General features: G+C 52.5%; 1 protein-coding gene across 1 annotated transcript in view; it reads right to left on the reverse strand.

Moving 5' to 3' along the window:
- Window positions 1-18,847, reverse strand: part of LOC149343622 (uncharacterized) — a 29,212-nt gene extending 10,365 nt beyond the window's left edge. Inside the window, exons 1-7 of the mRNA XM_089545978.1 lie at window positions 18,604-18,847; window positions 16,180-16,385; window positions 13,005-13,116; window positions 12,518-12,712; window positions 9,182-9,424; window positions 3,221-3,397; window positions 2,894-3,103 (exon numbers count right to left, since the gene is read on the reverse strand). Of these exons, the coding sequence (XP_089402104.1) occupies window positions 2,894-3,103; window positions 3,221-3,397; window positions 9,182-9,424; window positions 12,518-12,712; window positions 13,005-13,116; window positions 16,180-16,370 (1,128 nt within the window). The 5' untranslated portion in view covers window positions 16,371-16,385; window positions 18,604-18,847. The remainder of the gene's footprint in view (window positions 1-2,893; window positions 3,104-3,220; window positions 3,398-9,181; window positions 9,425-12,517; window positions 12,713-13,004; window positions 13,117-16,179; window positions 16,386-18,603) is intronic.
- Window positions 18,848-20,931: the final 2,084 nt, after the last annotated feature.

Here is a 20,931-nt window from a genome sequence, read left to right on the forward strand (position 1 = left end):
TCCTTCTCTCCCGGACGCCACCGCGCGCGGCAAAATTTGAAGCGGTTGGCCCGCGCGATCGCTGATTGGTCCTTTCGGACTGCCGTCGAGTGCTGCCTTTGGATTGGCCAGTTCTGAGGGGCCACCGTTCCTGAGGCTATATAAGCGCCACCGCTGCCGCTTGGATAGCAGCTACAACTGACGGAGTGACCGAGTGATCAGACCGACCCACCGTGGTCGAGCGCTGCTCACGAGTGGAGTCGGATGGTGTGACGTGCTGGTGTCTCGCTGATCGTCGCTGTGCGAGAACAGTCGCGTTGTATAGCTCTCGGCCCCCGTGCCGATGTTGAACTATATTATGCCCTGTACATAATGTATAAAGCATTTTCTTAGTCTCACCGACGCCTGACTCGGAGTCTTCGCTACCGCTAAGAGAGTTGGCAACGCTCAGTCACGAAACGGGTGGCGAGCGCAACGGGACCACCTCTATGGCACAACAGCGGGGGCTTGGAAAGCAGAGGGTAAAATTTGTAAATTTGTTTTTGAGGAAAGAAAATCTCACACATCTCGGTGGACACCTGAACCAGAGGGAAGGCGCATAACTGCCCTCTTGGGGACACCTCAATCGTGCTTTAAGCTACGTGGCGGTAGTGACAGATGTGCGCTGCATGCTTTGGCATTGACAACGTTGTGCCAGAAACGCTGCCACCTGCCAGGGTGGCAGGGTGGGTGGGGACTTTAATTAGATATAAAGGCAAGCGGGAATTTCTTTCCACTTATGCGGGAGAACATCCCGTTCCTCTCGCTCGTGACGGCTCCCACAGCTGCGATAGCCTCGCGAAATACACAGGCATTGGTGCAGCAAGTCGAGCACATAGCCATCAATTACTCCGACCACAAAGCTTCCTTCATGACAATCCAGAACTGTTGGCGGAGTGTTTTTTGAAGAAGGAATATGTGTGAAAAATAACTAGCTGTCTGTAATTGTACATACATGTCTTGCTCGAATTCTTTGCCTCATTCTATCGAAAAGCTGAAACAGCTGATGAGCTGCGCTCAAATTTCGCACTAGACAGTAACGTAACCGTCGGCTTAAACAATCTATGGCCCCGCACTGTCTTGGGAGGACACCAAATTTGCAGAATTTCATGCAGTAGAAGCTGTTTTCTGTTCGAAACAGTCCGCCGCCGCATTGCTACCAATGTAGACGAACGAGAGAGTGGGACCCAGCATACCTCCGTCGAGAGCGGTGTCCTCACCATGAAAGCGGCGCTGGCCATCGAGCAGGGTTGCCGTTGGGAATTTTTCAAAAAGAGCCAGAATTGAAGCTAAAAGTAGCCAAAAGTAGCCACGTCACCTGATCTTGGAGCCAAATTTGTAGCCAAGTAGAAAAGAACCATTATTATAAGCAACTTTTATTAATGAACAATGAATAATATCATTTTGAATCAACACAAAAACACAGAGTAAATAAAGAGCACGGAATTTTGGGCCTCTTGCTCGGCCTTCAAGTATCAGGCAAGGTAGATGTAACCTTGTATCAGGTACGTTGCAAATAAATAAAAGTTCAGTCCGCGTAGTTTATCTAGAGTAGATAGTGTTCTTGCCGGAGTAATTTTGGCACATTCTATTCAACAACTCAGCAGGAACGTTAAACGATGATGCTGTTTTTTCTTGGAGTCGTAGCCCAAATTTAATTCGCAGAATCGCCATAAGCAAGTCCAGTTTCATTTTGTTACGGATCTCTGTTTTCGTCAAGTTAACGCAAGAGAACACGCGCTCTGCATCAGCATTAGAAATTGGAAGGGTCAAAATTTTCAGTGCTCCTTGCGCCAGGTGTTGAAAAGGGGATTCGCCGCAAGTGTCCTTGTACGATGCCGCTGCGTGCCAGAAAGTCATACATGATGCGCGATCAAGTGCACCGCTAATTCTCTGCTGCTGGCGTATTTCAGACTCCAGTTCGTTGGAGGAATATATGGGTCGAGGACGCGCGCAAGCATCAAGGCGACCAGGACAGCAATGAGGACAGCAAAGCTTGGAAATAATTGTTCTTTTCTGTTCTTGCTTGCTATTGTATATGCAATTGCAAAAAAAATGGCTAGTAAATGCGCCAAAATAGAAGTTCAAAGTAGCCAGAAAGTAGCCAAGGAGCCAGCGTGAAATTTTCATCGCCAGACGGGGTCGAAAAGTAGCCAATTTGGCGCAAAGTAGCCACCAACGGCAACCCTGCCATCGAGGCACCCTACAACCTAGGAGGACAACCTGACCACCGGACAGCAAACTGGCCACAGTGTGAGGTTTAATGATTGGTCGCTCGGGTATACAGCAACCTGGGCCACACAAGGCTCACCGCTGGGAGTACCCGCCATTGCAGGGCAGTGGCGCATCGCTTAGCCGCTGCACCGCTGCGCCAGGAGGGGTATGAGGACTCCCAGGCATCTATAAACGCAAAGTATAGAATAACCTTCTTCATATATGGGAATCAACTCATTACACCATCGCGTCATACCCTTAAGGCGGAGCTTAAGTGTCCCCTCCAATTTTTTTTTAGCAGCTTAAGCAGCCCACGGGGCCAAAGCAAATCAAGCTTATCAATTACGCCTACCACGAAGTCGACGATACAATTTTCTAGCATCGGGCGAAAAAGCAAAAGAAAAAGCATTTCGCTGTTAAACAGCGTAAGCCCAATAGCATGCAGTGGGCCTGGGTACAAAAGCAAAGCATGCAAACCTGGAGAAGGGACAGGCGAGAGTATATGAAGATGGACAGATGGAGACAGAGACGGATGTGGAATATCAGCAGACCGATGGAAGAAGTAACGTAGTCCTACATACGAGCTACTCCACGTTGAGCAACAGCGTGGACCGCACTCGACTGTGCGCAGACGCGGCTCAAACTTGGCGCAATTGTGTACCTTGTCGTAGCCGTCGTCGAAGGCTGGAGGTACGAGCGCTCCCAGCGACACGTACAGGCGGTGCTCGGTGTAGTTGAACGCCATCTCGGGCAGGGCTGCGTCTGCAGCCGTGGACTCGGGGGTGGGCTTGATGGACATCAGGTAGTCGAGAGTCGCGTAGTAGGGCCATTTCTGGTCACCGCTGGACATGTTCCACCCGAAGTCTGGCAGCTGCGGGTTAGCGGCAAAGTCGCTCTTTTGTCAGGCCGACTAAATACGCTGCACAATGAATCCAAAGAATCAAGCTTATCGCTCCTGTCTCCCGCTTGAAGACACGCGTCAAAGCACCTTGCCGTGCTGCTGCTCTAGCTGGACTGCTGAAGACTCCGCATCCCGCGCCCTGGTGTAGGCTAGTGACAGGTTCCGCAGGGCGTCGGTGACGTTCACCTTCTGCTCGAACGGCGCGCTGCTGTGATCGACATAGGCGAGCAGGTGATGTCGAACGGCGTGCACCTGCTCGCGGACCTGCAACGCAGCCGACAAAGTAGGGCCAACAGTTAGCGGTACGCTTGCCACATCTGAACGTAAAATGCTTCGATATATCCGCAGCGCGTGTATAGGCGTGTCCTCGATGCGGTGCCAAAGTCTTTTCTGGTGATGCCCTCAATGGAACTAGTAAAGGAGACACATTCGGCGTGCAATAATAGAGAGATTTAGCCTATAGCGTAGGCGTACTCACGGAGACGTATACAGGATTCTTGGACGGCGGCTGCGCACGTGCAGTAGACCAGTATGACACCGTCACTTCCACTGCGCGTGGGCAGGTGTCTGGCAATCCGCTAAACGTCTATGCTAATACGTCTTCCCCATGCTAAACTTTTATAATATTGTTACGTTGCCCGAAAGGCTAGTCACAAGCAAGGGCGACCGGAGCGCAGAGCGAACAACACAGGAGGCACCGAACAATAGCGCGCGCACACCAGTCAGGCACTTCCTTCTCATCGTCTTCTGTGAATATCCGTTGCATGGCCCCCCGTCCGGAAAAACACCGTCACGGTGTACTGGATGACGTCGAGCGGCAGGGCGAGAGGTAGGGTTTCAGGCGAGAGACGTGGACGATATCACGTTGAAGGTGGCGGGAGGAAGCGGGCTGGAAGGCTGGAGCGATCTCGTAAGTGACAGCAGTTACCTGGCGCAGGACACGGTACGGGCCAACATAACGGGACAGAAGTTTTTCGGAGAGGCCGACGCGGCGAGATGGGGACCAAAGCAAGACGAGGGAGCCAGGAGAGAAAGAGACTGTGCGGTGACGGCGGTTGTAGAACTCCTACTGGGAGGCCTGCGAGGCGAGAAGTCGGGAGCGTGCAAGTTGACGGGCGTAGTCAGCACGGGCAATGGCGTCTTGGGCGTATTCAGAGGACGGAGCAGCAGGAGTAGGCAGCAGCGTGTCCAAAGGCAATTGGGGCTCGCGGCCGTATAAAAGGTAAAAAGGGGAGTAACCGGCTGTATCATGGCGGGAGGAGTTGTATGCGAAGGTAACATACGGGAGAGCGAGGTCCCAGTCGCGGTGGTCGGGGGAAACGTACATAGCGAGCATATCGGTCAGAGTGCGGTTGAGACGCTCAGTAAGTCCGTTTGTCTGCGGGTGATAGGCGGTGGTGAGCTTGTGCTTAGTAGAGCAGGATTGAAGAATGTCGTAGACAACCTTGGACAGAAAGCAGCGGCCGCGGTCGGTAAGAAGCTGGCGGGGAGCACCATGGTGCAATATGAGGTCGTATAGCAAAAAGTCCGCAACATCTGTAGCTGTACTGGTTGGCAGTGCCCGCGTGATCGCATAACGGGTGGCGTAGTCCGTGGCAACTGCAACCCATCTGTTGCCGGAGGTGGACTCTGGAAACGGACCCAGAAGATCCAAGCCGACGTGATGAAAAGGTTCTGGGGGCACATCAATAGGTTGAAGTGTGCCAGCTGGTAGAGTAGCAGGGCGTTTCCGGCGCTGACACTCATCGCAGGCTGCAACATAGCGGCGTACGGAGCGGAACAGGCCGGGCCAAAAGAAGCGACGTCGCGCACGGTCGTATGTACGCGATACACCCAAGTGGCCAGCAGTGGGGAGATCATGGAGTTCATGAAGGATAGCAGGACGAAGGTGCTTGGGGACAACGAGTAGAAGGTTGGGGCCATCCGGATTGAGGCTGCGGCGATACAAGATTCCGTCAGAGAGCACAAAGCGCCGCATCGAGGGATCAGACGGGGTGGAATTGAGGCGGTCGATAATTGATCTCAAATCGTCATCGCGGCGCTGTTCTTCGCCCATGTTGGCAAGGACAGAGATTGAAAACAGGTCGGCTTCGGTGGCAGTGCCAAACAAGTCACACTGGCCAATGGGGTAACGTGAGAGGCAGTCGGCATCTTGGTGTAACCTGCCAGACTTGTAAGTCACGGTGTAATCATACTCTTGCAGACGCAATGCCCATCTCCCAAGCCGCCCTGTAGGGTCCTTCAGAGAGGAGAGCCAGCATAGCGCATGGTGGTCGGTTTTAACCGTAAAAGGGCGGCCGTATAAATAAGGACGGAATTTGCCAACTGCCCATACAAGGGCTAAGCACTCACGTTCTGTTATGGAGTAATTGCGCTCGGGCGCAGAAAGAAGGCGGCTGGCGTAGGCGATGACACGGTCCTGACCGGATTGTCGCTGAGAGAGCACAGCGCCGATGCCGTAGCCACTGGCATCAGTACGGACTTCGGTGGGGGCCGCAACATCAAAGTGCGCCAAAACTGGTGTGGTGGTCAGCTTGGCGATCAAAGTGGAGAAGGCTCGTTCTTGGTCAGGTCCCCAGACGAAGGTGGCGTCTTTCTTCAATAGGTCGGTAAGGGGACGGGCGAGGTCGGCGAAGCCCTGGATGAATCGACGGAAGTACGAGCAGAGCCCCAAGAAGCTTCGGACGTCGTGGCAAGATCGGGGAAGGGGAAAGTCTTTCACGGCCCGGATCTTATCGGGATCAGGGTGAACCCCCTGGAAATCAACGATATGGCCCAAAATAGTGATCTGACGTCTCGCGAAACGGCACTTCGAGGAGTTAAGCTGTAGGCCGGCACGACGAAAGAGGGAAAGAATCTGGGAAAGGTCTTCTAGGTGGGATGAAAATGTAGGCGAAAATACAACGACGTCGTCCAGATAACACAGACAAGTGGTCCACTTAAATCCCTGCAAAAGGGCGTCCATCATGCGCTCAAATGTGGCTGGCGCGTTGCATAGGCCAAAAGGCATTACTTTGAACTGATATAGCCCATCAGGGGTCACAAAAGCGGTTTTCTCACGGTCCTTCTCATCGACGGCAATTTGCCAGTAGCCGGAACGAAGATCTATGGAGGAGAAGAATTTGGCTCCGTGTAGGCAGTCAAGGGCGTCGTCAATACGCGGCAGGGGGTAGACGTCTTTTTTAGTGATCTTATTGAGATGTCGATAATCTATGCAAAACCGCCATGAGCCGTCCTTTTTCTTCACTAGTACCACTGGAGAGGCCCAGGGACTGTGGGATGGTTCGATTATGTTCTTGGAAAGCATTTTTGAGACCTCGTTGTTTATGACCTTGCGCTCGGCGTGGGAGACACGGTAGGGCCTGCGGCGAATGGGAGGGGCATCGCCGGTGTCAATGCGGTGCGTCACAGCGAGATTTTGGCCCAGTGAGGTGTTGTAGACGTCAAAAATGTCGGAGAACGACTGGAGAAGGTCACGAAGCTGAGAAGTTTGGGCGGGGCGGAGATCGGCGGGCATCATGGTCGTGAATGCGTCCGAGGACAGCGGAGTGGACCGCGGTGGGTCTGGTGGGTCGCGATTAGGAGAGGCATCTAATGGAGCCACATGGCACTGGGCGAGTGGGGACAACGTAGCGACGCACATGCCGGCTGGAAGCAGCTGTGAGGAGAAGCCGAAGTTCAAGAAAGGTAGAGACAGGTTGTTGGCTGTGACGGTGGCGATGGTATGGGGCAGGACAACACTGCGGGTCAGTGCGAGGTCAAGGACTGGCGCAACGATGTAGTCACCATCGGGAACAGGGCGAGAAGGTGTGAGGGAAACGAAAGATAAGGCCTGAGGGGGCAGGTGGGCATAGTCGGGGCAGGTCAACCGGAGCGACGAGTCGATGGGGTCAGGATCTAGTTGGGAAAGCTCAAGGTGAAGGACACCCTGCGAGCAGTCAATGAGGGCAGAATGATCCGACAAAAAGTCTAAACCGAGAATGAGGTCATGGGCGCATGTGGTAAGGACGGTGAACTGAACCGGCGTACTGTAGTCACCGATTGTCACGCGAGCGGTGCACAGTCCCTCGACAGCAGGCATAGCACCATCCGCGACGCGCACACAGGACGTTGCAGGCGTAAGGACTTTGCGTAGGCGACGGCGGAGGGCAGCACTCATCACGGAAATATGGGCACCGGTGTCAATAAGGGCTTGCACAGGAACACCGTCAACTGTAACGTCTAGCAGATTGGGTCGAGTCGTCAGTAGAGGGTTTGAGGTCCGGGTCGTTGATGCAGCGTCACCTCCGGGAGCTGCATCACTTAGTTTTCCCGATGAGAGGGGCGGTAGGACGCAGCAGTCGAAACACGAGGCGACTGCGGTGAGCGTGAGCGGCGGGCCAGCGGCGAAGGCGAACGGGAGGACTGTCGTGGAGGTTGATCGGCGGCCTCAGACGTCTCGGATGGGCGGCGGGGTGAAAAGCGGCGTGTGTAGTTTGGACGGTAGTAGGAGGTGTCTCGCGGGGGTGACGACCAGGGGCTGCGGCAGTGGCGGGCAATGTGGCCGACCCGAGAGCATTGAAAACAGATTGGGCGGTCGTCTGGCGTGCGCCACTCATTCGGATCGCGGTAACGCCGTGGTGAATAATAGGTGGGATGGAAAGGGACTGGAGGTGGTGGCTGTGGGGACGAGTTTCCGATTGCGCACAAAGCCGGAGGGAGGTTGAGATGGGCGAGTTCTTGCCGCACGACAGCCTGAATAAGCGACACGGAAGGCAGTGTGTCATTAGGTGTGGTCGATGATGTTACCACAGGGGCTAGGGCTTCGAATTCACGGCGAACATTTCTTGTCACAGTGTCGGTGACAGGAGGAAACTCTGAGGGCACCTGAGTTTGAAGTCGTTGGTCCTGGCAAGAAGATGTAGCGGCTGTGTTTGGAAGTCGGGAAAACTGCTGAGAAATGCGACGGCTTTTGACTTGTTCGAAGCGACGGCACTCCTTGATAATGCTGTCAACAGTTGTGCAGTCTTTGCAAACGAGCAGATGAAAGGCATCGTCAGCAATGCCTTTCAGCACGTGGCCCACCTTGTCGGACTCGCTCATGGTGGCATCGACTTTGTGGCAAAGTGCCAATACGTCCTGTATATAGGCCACGTAACTTTCCGTCGACGACTGCGCACGAGAAGCAAGCTGTTTTTTCGCAGTGATCTGCCTATCGTCAGGTCTTCCGAAGAGTGCTCGCAATTTCTCTTTGAATATATCCCAACTGGTAAGTTCTTCTTCGTTGGTTTCAAACCACACCCTCGCCGTTCCATTCAGATAGAAAATTACGTTAGCAAGCATTAACGTTTGATCCCACCGGTTATATGCGCTTACTCTTTCGTAGAGGCTTAACCAGTCGTCGACATCGGTGCCGTCGTTTCCCGAAAATGTACCGGGGTCACGGGACGAAGCCATGACCACGAAAGGAGCAGCAGAAGTGGTCGGCGACTCGCTGGGTGGGGCCATGATGGTAGTAGCACCGGTTTGACGACCGCTTCGGAGCTCCGTGGTACTGGGAACGATACCCGGCACGCTCCACCAAAGATGTTACGTTGCCCGAAAGGCTAGTCACAAGCAAGGGCGACCGGAGCGCAGAGCGAACAACACAGGAGGCACCGAACAATAGCGCGCGCACACCAGTCAGGCACTTCCTTCTCATCGTCTTCTGTGAATATCCGCTGCAATATCAAAGAGACCCTGCAAAACGCTTCCGCTGACAGTGCTGTTTCTTTGCGTTTGAGTCTGCGTACTCCATCGCCACCCTAATCCTAGCAACGGAGGTACAGGATCAGTGCAGAACGCACAATATGCTATCCTCAGCCGGTAAAGCGTAACTAGGCCGCGTCTTAAGCGAGAGCTACGTAGCAATAACAGCGCCATCCCCATCACCGGCCACTCTTCAGAGCTCCCATTCAAGGCCGACCTCCAGAGAAAACCTGTTGTACAACGACATCGTTGTAATGCTCATACATCGGTGTGTACAGTGTGTACAGTGTGTGAGCCTCCGTGCGCGGGGCGCCGCCCAACCTGGAGGTCCTTGTTCCAGGGCTGCACCACGAGCCAGAGGAGGCGGTTCCACTCCCGCATCGGGTACGCGTGGTGCAGGTCGTCGACGCAGGCGCCCCCGGGCCAGAAGGTCGGGTCCAGCTTGCGCAGTTCACTGCGTAGCATGTTGGCTGTGCTGCAAAGCAGCAGGTGCAGCCGCAGTGCCTGCAGCGGGGCCGTCTCCAAGGAATGCAGCTCGGCCGCCACCACGTCTGCATCGGCCACCTGCGCATAGCGAAGGGGAAGGAAAACATGACTGGTGAGGAAGCACATTGATGAGGGAGCTGCGCTGAAACCCAGTGGGCTAACGTCTTTGAGGCGCCTGGCTCATGGTCTCTGTTGGTAACACGTGTTCTTTGTTTTCTGACGGTACTCCGTCGTTCTTTTTTTATTTCCAGCAGCATGTGGCGGGCAGGACAAGGAGGCCGTTTACGGATCATGGAACATCAGGCTTGTTGCCATAGTGGCGCGCTAAGGCTTCCGCCCTAGCCTGGCGACGACCACTATGGTCTTCCTTATCCATCTTAGTGGGGAGGGGTCGAACTCTGACGGCGCGTCTCCAGAGTTCGGGCACTCGGACCCGCTCCTGAATGTGGAAATCGTGTTGGATGTGAAGCCGGGCTAGCAAGTCCCGGCCCGACTTCGTTTGGGCTAGCCTCGTGTATTGATTTGTGAGATGGGCTTCCTTGAGCTCCTGAAAGGTGTTCACCACTCCCAATGCAAGAAGTCTCGCATTGGAGGTGGAGACAGGAAGGTCAAGTGCCCTCTTCATCATTTTACGGAGTATTACCTCAACTTTGTCTTCGTCGTGCTTCCGCAAGTGTAGATAAGGGACCGAATAGAGAATTCGGCTGATTACGAAAGCATGGGCCAGGCGAACTGCATCCCTGCTTCGCAAACCCCCTCTCTTATTGGAGACGCGACGGACCATACGGCCCACCTGGTCTCCAATTTTGCGGAGCTTGTGCAATGTTGTGTCTACTCTTCTTTGGTTATGGATGAAGAGTCCGAGTATTCGAATTTCTTTGGCCTCATGTATGGGGCCACTTGTTAAGGAGAGATGTATTTTGGTATTGTCCTTAGGTGATGCCCTAAGGTGTACAAATTCAGATTTGCTGGGTGCGCATTGGAGACCACAGTGCCCTGCGTAGCGATCCACTACGTGAGCGGCTGTTTGCAGGCATTCCTCCATGCGCCCTAAGTTTCCCTCTGTGGCCCAGATCGTGATATCATCGGCATACAGCGCATGCCGTATGCCTTCAATACCCTGCAACTGGTCCGGGAGATGGAGCATCGCCAAATTAAAGAGTAGTGGGGATAGCACCGCGCCTTGTGGTGTCCCCCGCGTACCCATTTGATACGGACCGTATTCTGCCTCTTGGATTTTGATTAATGCTGCTCAATGGGTGAGAAAATCTTTGATATAGTTGAAAGTGCTGGCTGGATAACTCCACTAGCTGAACGAATACTAAGGAACTGCAGCCGAGACACCGATCCTACTCCCCGCTGCATAGTTTGGACTCCGGGCCATCAGGGCCTAGCAGGAAACGAAGCTGCAGACGCGGCGGCCCGAGCACTCATTCACCGGGCGTTCCCATTGGCTCCTGAGCACCTGAAACCTGAAGGTGGCTCTTTACTCTCGTTCAAAGATATAACATCTTATTGTAAGGATAGGCACCGCGTGTACCCAGCCCCTGCAAAGGGACTGGGGAAAGCAAACGAACGCGTTCTACTTAGACTATTCACTAATACAATGCTGTGCCCGGCAGTATTAAAACACTTCGATCCTGCGTTCACTGGCAGGTGCAAACACTGTGGCGAGGTGGCTGACACCTACCACATGGTTTGGGCTTGCCAGCGCAACTCAACTCTCTCCCCCCACCCCAACCCTACCAGAGAGGAATGGGAGGCGGCCCTGCTTGGCTGCTCGGACCTTCAGGACCGCCCAAAAGGCTTTGGTCAAGAGTGCTAAGCTGGCGGCTTCGACCAATGGGGTCCCGGAATAGGGACTCCACCCATTGCGGGGCTCTTTAAGAGAGCCTCACCTCTTTTATTAAATAAAGGCTTTTCATCATCACATCAGGATCTTTAGGTGTGTTCTGTCTCACATACTTGCTCTTTCATTAATATTCTCAACCGTTCGCGCGAGTTTTACAGCTCGACTGGCTTTGCCCATGTCCCACTCAGGTAGACGTCAACTGCATGCAACTGGGCTAGTTGATGACCGGTCTCGAAATGCACTTTTCGTAACCCTCATGAAGAAGGACATCTTTCTCACCCGTCTCGTCCCTTGCCCTTCATGAGCGCTAGAAAAAAAGGGTAGCGTTTTAACGCAGTTAAACCGATTAGGCCGTGCGAAAGCACTTGAGGCAACACCTCCTCAAAGGCAACTGCATGCAAGATCTTATCGTCAGCCGCTATCGGCACCTACGCGCATGGAAAGGCGGGGGGGGGGGGGGGGGGGGGGGGGGGGGGTGCCGGTTCCACGCGTGGACGAAGTAGCTGCGCAAGGCATCCGCCGCTGGCGTTTCGTTTAAGGTCAAAGGTCGAGGCTTCGCTCATACCTCAGGTTTTTCAGCTTCGCTAGTGAAGTATGATGCTTTCGCGCTAAAAATGCATATTGCGTCAGGTAGAACGTTCCACGAGTTCCGCGGTTGATGATGTACACCCTTAAAACTAAACTATGAACTTGCGCACAACCAGAAGTTTGTAAATGGCCGCACTTAGCAACACACCGCACGCGACTTGCGGAGGTTATGGGCTACATATTTGGTCTGCATTGGTGACTGCATTGCTTTGTCTAACAATTTCTTTCAATTGGAAGAGACATATTGATAAAATAACCCTCACATTTTAGACTGCACTTCAGAACGGTTCAACAAAGCGATGCGCAACTGCCCTGCGATGGCGGGTGCTGAGTCTGCTGACAACGGTGAGGCTTGACCCAGATAGGTTGCTCTTTAGGAGCAACCTCTCGCGACCAATCATTAATTGGACTGCTACCTGTCACTGTGGGCAGTTTCGTCACAGTCCGATCGGAAGGTTGTGGTATTGTCACAAGGTCACGTGACCTAGGTGGCGTGTTTGCCACATAGGTGGGTGCCACAGCTGTTCAAGGTCGCAGAGGGACCGGACAAACATCGGCGAAATCGGCGAGTGGGTACCCTAGGGCCAGCACATTTTAAAAAAAGGGGGATGCTACGGCACCTTCGACACATCGAGTAGAACAAGACGAGAGGCCCGCGCTAGGGCACCTCATAGGCAATTCAAGCTACAGGTGCTCACGAAAACGAAACCGGCTGGCAGCAGCACGCGCACCCTGCAGGTGTTGCGTTTCTCCTCGACGAAGCGCATGCTGGCACCGAGGGCGGCGGCCCACAAGGGGCTGTCCAAAAGGAGGCTGGGCACATCCACGACCTCCACTGCAGCAGCATCGTGCTCGTCAGCGCTGCGGTTCCCGCGGAGCTTTGCGGCCAGCTCCAGGTCTCCAGCGGTGATGGTCAGGTGCAGCGCCTGCGACCACCGCAACGGGAGACTGACATCGGCGCATCATGGCCATCGACATCAGCAAGCTTTTCACGAGGCCTGCGGGTGGCGATCGAGATGAGGGCCTTAGAGAGCTTTAGCACTGCTGTCGCCGACGGGTTTTCAGGTTATTGCTACGGCGTTTGCATCTGAGCTCTGTAACCTTCCAAGAACCGTACTTGGTCACATGTAACGAGGCCAACGTGGACCCGCCTTGAGCGGAGGCACCGAGACACCGCGAGCGGGTGCTGTTCCTGCTAGTTCTTCCTGCCAAACGTACCTTGGACAGGAGGGCTGACAGCTGGCCCGTTCGGATGGCTGGCTCGAGGGAGGCTAGGCGGGAAGGGGAGCCCGGCCGAAGCCAGCATTCCTCGCCATCGTCGCTCGTGTTGCTGCAGTATACAACGGAAGCAAGGCGCGCGTCTGCATCCCAACTACTTTAGAAGTAGACAGCACTGGGGGCAGTGACAACTGCGACTCACTCAGTGCACAATAGCTTTACAGAGCGGACAGAAAGGAAAAGGATGATATAGATGGCTTGCGAGTGACGTCACGGGCGTCACAGTGGTGGACAACGCATAGCTTCCACAGTGCACTTGGAAGGAGGGGGTGACAAGCGCATTAGAAACGCGCGGAATTTCACCACGCTTCTGGGTCCATCAACATGGCGGTGGATATATGACGTCGGTGCAAGCCATATCTTAAAGATTTCACGTCCACATCGGCCGCCGCGGCGGCTCAGTGGTTATGGTGCTTGGATGCTGACTCGAAAGATGCGCGTTCGATCCCGGCTGCGCATTTCGATGGAGGCGAAATGCTATAGAGGCCCGTGTACTGTGCGATGTCAGTGCGCGTTAAAGAACCCCAGGTAGTCAACATTATCAGTAGTCCACATACGGCATCCCTCAAAGCCTGAGTCGCTCTGGACGTCAAACCTCATAAAATCAAATCAAATCACGTTCACCTCTGAAGATTGTGCCGCTCAGCTTGCGTGTTTGCCGTATACAGTGTCATCGTCAGCGGCCGTGGGGCGCCTTTATCCCGAGCCCGCAAGAACCGGCCGATAGACGCGGCTCTACTTCTGCGGGATGGCCACAAGGGGTCGGCACATTGCCACACATCTCACCCAGCGACCCGCAAAGCTTCCAGTTGTATGTGAGACGTTACGCGATTCCCTTCTCACTTGCACTACGGATCCAGGACTGGGTTCCTTTTCGTAGAAGATGGAGATAAGGAGCCCAGACGCAGAGATCAGGCTTAATTTTTATGCGCTAGCATTAGTAAGTTCATTGTTGGCAAACTCCGCGTAGTTGGCGCGAAGTCTCGATGCAAGAGAGTGAAAAAAGAATGAAAACGAAAAAAGCGCATGCAGTGACCATCTCACTTCTCGGTAGGGATGAAGGAGGGAATGAAGGACGGAAGGGAGAATGGCGCCGTAGTGGAGGGTAACATAGTGAGGAGGGGAGAGCGGAGGTTAGGAAAGTGGAGAGAAGGATGCAGCTTCAATGTAGTAGCATTAGTACGGTCATTTTCGCTTACCCGCCGCCGTGGCTCAGTGGTTACGGCACTTGACTACTCGGAGTACCCAGTTTCGAACCCAACCGCGGCGGCGGCATTTCGATGGAAGCGAAACACAAGAGGCGCCAGTGTGCTGGGCGATGTCAGTTCACGTTGAAGATCCCCAGGCGGCCGAAATTATTCCGGAGCCCTCCACTACGGCACCTCTTTTTCTGTGCATCGGCGCCATGCTTCCCAACCGAGCATCTCCTATGACTAAACCCCGTTTTACCTATATTTCCCTCCCACCTTCCTGCCTTTACTCACGCCGCGCTTGAGGTGTCGACCAAGAAGTTAAACATGCACTTCGCCTTCCATTTCTTCAAAACCAATTTTCATTACGAGCAAAAGCTGAAGTCGTTGCCGGTTTAGGCCTGGGTGTAACAAAGAAAAGCTCAGAACGACCATTGAAGAGGAAAATTGATGGCTACTGGACATCTGATTTGAACTGATTGGAAACACGCAAATAAATTGTCAAGTCGAAACTTTTAATTGTGACTGGTGTGAGTGAATTCAGTTCGTCAACAGAAATCGGTCTTGCACAATCGGAGTCGCACTGCTAGATCACATACCCGTCCCCATCAATCGCAGTGATCGCCTTTAAGATGTTTACATCAGCAAAAGCGAAACTGTGCTTTTCTTCATTATTTTGAATACCCCGACGACCTCCGTGAGTGGTACACGAGAATGGGTATAAAAGAGCGGACTCAGTTCACAAACGCACTTTCGGAAGATGTGGCGAAGCTGGTTTTGTGTGCAGCCGAAAACTGCCGAGGCAGGACAGCTAAACATGCACTTCGATTCGTTTTGTCTTGTTTAATCTGTCACTTGCGGTTACAGAAATGATCACAAAAATTTCGCGTCACGTGCAGAAAGTGGCAACACTGATGACTGCTGCAGGCCTGTTCTTTATGGGACCGATAAAACACTTGCGCATTGTGCCCGTGCAAGCAGCCCACATTGTTTCTTTCACTGGTAAACAGCAGCGACCGAAAAGGACTAAAGGCGGATACAACTTAAGAACGCAGCGGCTTTTCACCGTAAAAGGATCCCCTTCCAGCCAATGGCGTCGGGCGATTCTCATGACCCTGCTAGCGTGACAATGCAGCCACAATGAGAAGAATGTTCGATCCCCGACCGTAGAGGCAGGGGACTCTCCCCCTTTCGTCTACCACTCCTGCTTTGTCACACTAGCAGGGTCATGAGAATCAGCGGACGCCATTGGCCGGATTGGGGTCCTAAGCCGTCGTGTTCTGAAGTTGTATCCGACAACAGAGTTGGAGAAATGACTCCATATAATCATTGAGCTCCGGGTATAATTTTCGTGAACGGGCTACGCTTCACGGGAGACTAGTCCCGCGAAAAATTCACGTTGTGAGATCAATCATATTTGCATTCCCAAGCGCTAAGAATATTGCTCTGGAGCCAGTCTATACATGCGCTAACAGGTGCATTCTGACGTTATCCCATTATTCCGATCTAGGCTCCGTTAACAGATATTATCAAGTATTACAAGCAAATATTTGAAAAGCTTTAGTGGCGCCTTCGTTTATGCAGTGCTCGCCAAAGCATATATAGAGTGTTTTAATTGTGCCTTTACTAGCTTCCTGAACCGTTTTCACCCAATTAATTCATGCTGCATTCATATAGGATTCGCTGTACTGGTTAGGAAATCCAATTCTGAATGGTGCTGCGCTTCAGCATACCGGCGGGCTCTGGCCTCCCGCTTACGTGCAGCGTTCGAGAGACGTTTCTAACCATTTGGCGGTGTCTTACGACTGCGCGTCCCGCCCGGAGACGACAAAAGCAGCGCGAAGTGCTACGCCAAAAATTTCTGACACTGTTGGCCCCCGTCATGGTCACTGAGGAGACCGGGATTGCGCGGCGTTTGAGTGCACCTGGAAGCGGCGTCGTGTGGAGCAGCAGCGTGGCGAACCCTGAGCGCAGGCACCAGGTCCCCGTATTCGGCCAGCTGCGCCAGGTGTTCGATGACGGTGGCCCGCTCGGCCGACCGGAAGAGCTCCACGGTCAGGTTGTGGCGGGCCAGAAGGGCGTGCACTTCGACAGCGTCTACCAGGTGGTCCTTCATAACCAGCAGGCAGTACTGCACCCGGAGAGCGACCGCCAGTTCCATTACGCGTACACTTCTTCGCACATTCAGCGGCGCTCAGTTAAAGGAACCCTGAAATGATTTCGATGGGCATATTCTAGTGAAACAGATGTGTAGAGGCGGTCTTTGTGGGTATTCGTGTCAAATTTGAAAACTCTGCGTGAACCCTATAATTTAGAAATAATTTTATAAAATCGCCGCTCACAGTAGCTCGCAACCGATTAGGGCGACACACCTCTCCGCGTGTCCCCTACTCCAATGACGTTAGTGGGGCAGACGGGGAGAACTTCAAGGCTGGCGCTTCTGCCACTACCACTGACGTCATCCGGGTAAGGGACGCGCGGTGAGGTGTGTCGCCATAATCGGGTGCGAGCTACTGCGAGCAGCGATTTTTAAAAATTATTTATATATTGTAGGGCGCACGCAGAGCTTTCAAATTTGACTCGAATATCCACAAAGAGCACCTGTACAGATCTGTTGCAATAGAATATACTCATCGAAATCATTTCAGGGTCCCTTTAAAGGGCCCCTGACCACCCTCTGGTCGAAAACACTCTCTACCTCTTTTGGAGCGAACCTCCTCTCCTTCCGCTCCCTCCTCGAGATTTTTCTCTCCCGCGCCTCATCGAGTAGGCTCCGCAAGGCAAAATCCCCCTTCCTCCTCCGATGTTAGCCGGAGGCGTGTTGTCTCGTGGAGTGCGTCACAAGTCTACGTCATGGCCCCACCTTTAATAGAATTCTTTTCTTGGTTTTTGCTTGCTACCCGGTCAATTTGAGGGGGGGGGGGGGGGGGGGGGTAGAGCGGCGGGTCTCCCAAAGCCCTCTCTATTTTTCTCTTTGGGTCTGCTCGCGGTGTTTCGTCGCGTTTTTTTTTTTTCTCTGTCCTTCCTCTCCCCAGTTGCTTGGGTCGTGGACATAGTCGTCCGGCGCGAAGTGTCTTCCGGAAACCACCACATTCTTTACCGTTGTGTCAGAAAGGCCGATGCGTTTGAGCCAGACACAACTCAACTCATAATCTCCTGGAAATCTGTGCCGGATCGTGGTTCGACTCCAGTCGCTGCGTGCGCATCCAACGACGAAACAGCGCCGTTGCATTTTCTCCGCACACTATACGATCGAGAGGCGCGATCGGCTCGGCCACCTAAACTTGTTAGCGAGCGCATCCTTTCATACATCTGTTTGTCATCCCCAGTTAGCGAGCCACCTTTTCATTTTTTGAACCAACTCACTCAGTTTTTTTTACAATTTTTTACTTTTTATGGCTACGGTTCAAGGCTGTCACCGTACGCTCCCTCCGCAGTTTTTTTTTGTTGTTCTTCATGCGGGTTTGTGGGCATGTGCCAAAACAGAAGGCGCCGCGGAAAGCGTTGTGCAGACGACGCGACGCCAAGGCTACGCCCAACCTTCTCCCGTCAGTCAGAACGATGCACCAATGGAGTGCCTTTAGCGAAAGTAACCCCCATGACGTCAAGGGGGTTCAGAGTAGTGGGGCGGGGACGTTTTTGTTAAAGGAAAGAACGAGCGGGCTTTGATTTGAATTTTTGCAGCTTTTCGGGGCGCGCATGGCTCTTGTATTTTGCAGATGTTATCTTCGATGCTTCATCTATGCAGTGGGCTTGTTTTTCAAAAATGTCTGGACCCTGGTCAGTGGCCCTTTAAACCGTTGCAGGACGCGCGTGTGGGATCGACGCACGGCGTGCAGGAAATGTATCGTGGCAAGACGCAAGTCTACAGTGCAAAGTCATAGACAGTGCAATAAAGTGGTACAGAATATACTGTACTGTATAGCGCTATAGCCACTGTAAAAATTTCGATGACTGTCAAGCGCTTGTCACGCGCGCACCTCGCAAGAACTTATGCCACAGACCAGGTTGCTTGACTGCCAGGTCCGCACGATTTTTCAGGGTAACGAAAAATAGCAAAGATTAATTACGCAAGGGTTCCGGCGGTAACGGCCGGACGCGAGCCTCACGAAGCGGAAATGGAACGTGACGTGACGCCTGCTCCGCGGGCGAACGGTTCATCATGTGATTAAGCTTTTATGGTATGGAATACAGCTATACAAAATTTCTCAGCAACAACATAACGTTGCGAGAACGTGTCGGCTAGGTATTCGGCACACGCTTTCGTACTCCTCCATACAATGACCAGATAGAGCAGCCGGGATTTGTTCCGTCTATACTGCGTCGTCGCCTGCAGACACGGCGCCCACCTTGTAGGCGTAGATGAGCGGCCTGACGTCCCCAGGAAAGCTGTCCGGGTCGGCTGTGGCCAGGCTGCGGGCGAGCAGCTCGTTCAGCGATCGCCGCTGCAGCGCACGGAAGCCTAGCGGCCGCCGCCGCCCCACTCCTTCCGCTCCTGCGGCTGCGTGGAGGCCGCCGCACACGTGTCCGTAGAAGTCGTCGCACGGGTCCACCGACGCGTTGGACAGGGACTCCAGGACGCGTTCTAGCTCCTGGGTAGTTTCATTGCGTTTAGCACGCGCGCGAAATCCACCATTTCAGCGCAAGGCCAAGTTCGTCCTCGTTTTTTTTTTTTTTTCGTGCCCGAAGAGGGTACGCCGCTTTGACGTACGGCCTACAGAAGCTTTCTTCTATTCAACATTGTGGAGACCAATTTTGATTACTACAGGTTATGTATTTTTCTACATCTGGTGCTAAAACTTTCTAGAAAATCTCAGTTCTTTGGGCTACAGGAGTACAAATGTTAACTCAGAGCACTGATGTATGGGAAATACCGCATCTCAGAAATATAAACTACGCTCATTGGCTCATAATCTACCATATGTATTAAACAAATATAAGCACACAGCCGATTTTAGTTTCAAGGTGTTGATGGCTCATTTTGGGCATATGTAAATTTAAACTGCTAATCTATATGCACCATTGTAACTTGCATTTTTATATTTGCCTTATGTGTTGTTCTTATATTTCGTGCCACACTGCTGAATGTCTTAATTTTTGTACGTGTTATAGTGTAATACTGGTACTGTAAATTTGTTTTTAAAGTTGTTTCTTTCGCTTTTTCTTTACTGTAATGCGATTGTAATTTGTATCTCTTACGTTGATTGGTGTACCTTTCATGTTGCGTTAAAGTAGCAACTTGTTTTTCTTACGTTCCCTTCTGTTGCACGTAATGGTCCTCCGGTCCTTTGTAAAGCTGTGTGCATAGCTTGTAGCCCAGGGTGACCAGCCAGATTTTTCTGGTAAATAAATTGCATCGATCGATTGATAGAATGAAGCAAAGGAAAGCTGCCCCCAAGTATATCTCGAAACCATCGCATGCGTTAGCTATATACAGAAAGTTGCCCCCGAGTGTACCACCTCCGAGTCTCGGGCTCAATACCCACGCATTTTTGCTCGAGCGGTGCATTCATAGAGAATGAAAATGTACGTTCGAGCTGAAATTTGCGACGGCTGACGCTTAGCGCTCTTTGGCGGATCGAAGGTACGTGTCATATACCGTGAGGGCATACAAAGCGCCATGATTTGAGGAAGCATTGCAGCCTTAATGGCAGAAGCAACTGTTTAGACAAGCGGTGCAGCGCATAGTGACATTATCTGCGTATAGCTTCCACATATACTCTTCTTGCCATACGCGTGCCTGTCACAGTCTCTCGTTGCCGGGGAAAGCAGCCGCCTACGTTTATAGCGCCGCCACGTCAGCGCTCAGCAGTCCCCTTGCCGGCAAACAAAGGCAATGAATACAGCTTCATACATCATCCATCCATTTGCTCTTCACTTCAGGGCCTTCAAAACCTGTTCCATAGCGTTCATGAGTGTTAACGGGCGCTTTTTTCACAACATAATTGCCCGGCATGAAAGATGTATCGTTGTGGCTTAGTATCTCAAAAAGTACCAGCCACAAGGACCAGCTTGTCCAGTGTACTTCCGTCTTTGTTGTCCTGCCCTTTTGCTTGTTGAGCCTATGGGCGCCCTTACATCTTATGTACGCAAGCAGCTTTTTATCCAACGTTTTTATCAAAATTTCTAGGGATTGTGTAGCTGCGACAGCAAATCTGCGCACTCAGCAGCTTTTAATTTAAACCTTTCTGTTTATCTAGGAGGAAGCAATATATTCAAATTGATGAGCTCATACTTTGTTTAGGTATTTAATAATACCCTAATGCCATTTACTGAATGGCCTTCTTACTGACTTATTAATTCGAGGTCTGTCGGTTCGCCCGAACCGTGCGAAATGTCTTCGAGAAACTTTGTATGGCTTCCATCTTTTCAGAGACCTAACTTGGTCTATGCTTAATGTTATAGTGACAAACTAACGAGAACAAACGAAGAGCAGAAATATTTATAAAGTTCAGTAAAAGACTGAATAGCAAACTGTTCTTGCTGGCACGAGCCGGTGCGCTTGTAGATGCAATACCGTGCATCCGGCGGTTGAGCAGGCCTCTGAATGGGGCTCTGACTGTGTCCAGGGCTTCGAGTGCGCCAGAAGCAGCGAGGCCACCAGGACCAGGTAGAGCCCGTACACCTGCGGCCAGTATATAGAGTGAAAACTGTGGGTTTCTACGTGGACACAGGCC

Source organism: Amblyomma mixtum, chromosome 5 (genome assembly GCF_055824585.1).
Source record: "Amblyomma mixtum isolate Tamu chromosome 5, ASM5582458v1, whole genome shotgun sequence".
Taxonomy (NCBI): Eukaryota; Metazoa; Arthropoda; class Arachnida; order Ixodida; family Ixodidae; genus Amblyomma; species Amblyomma mixtum.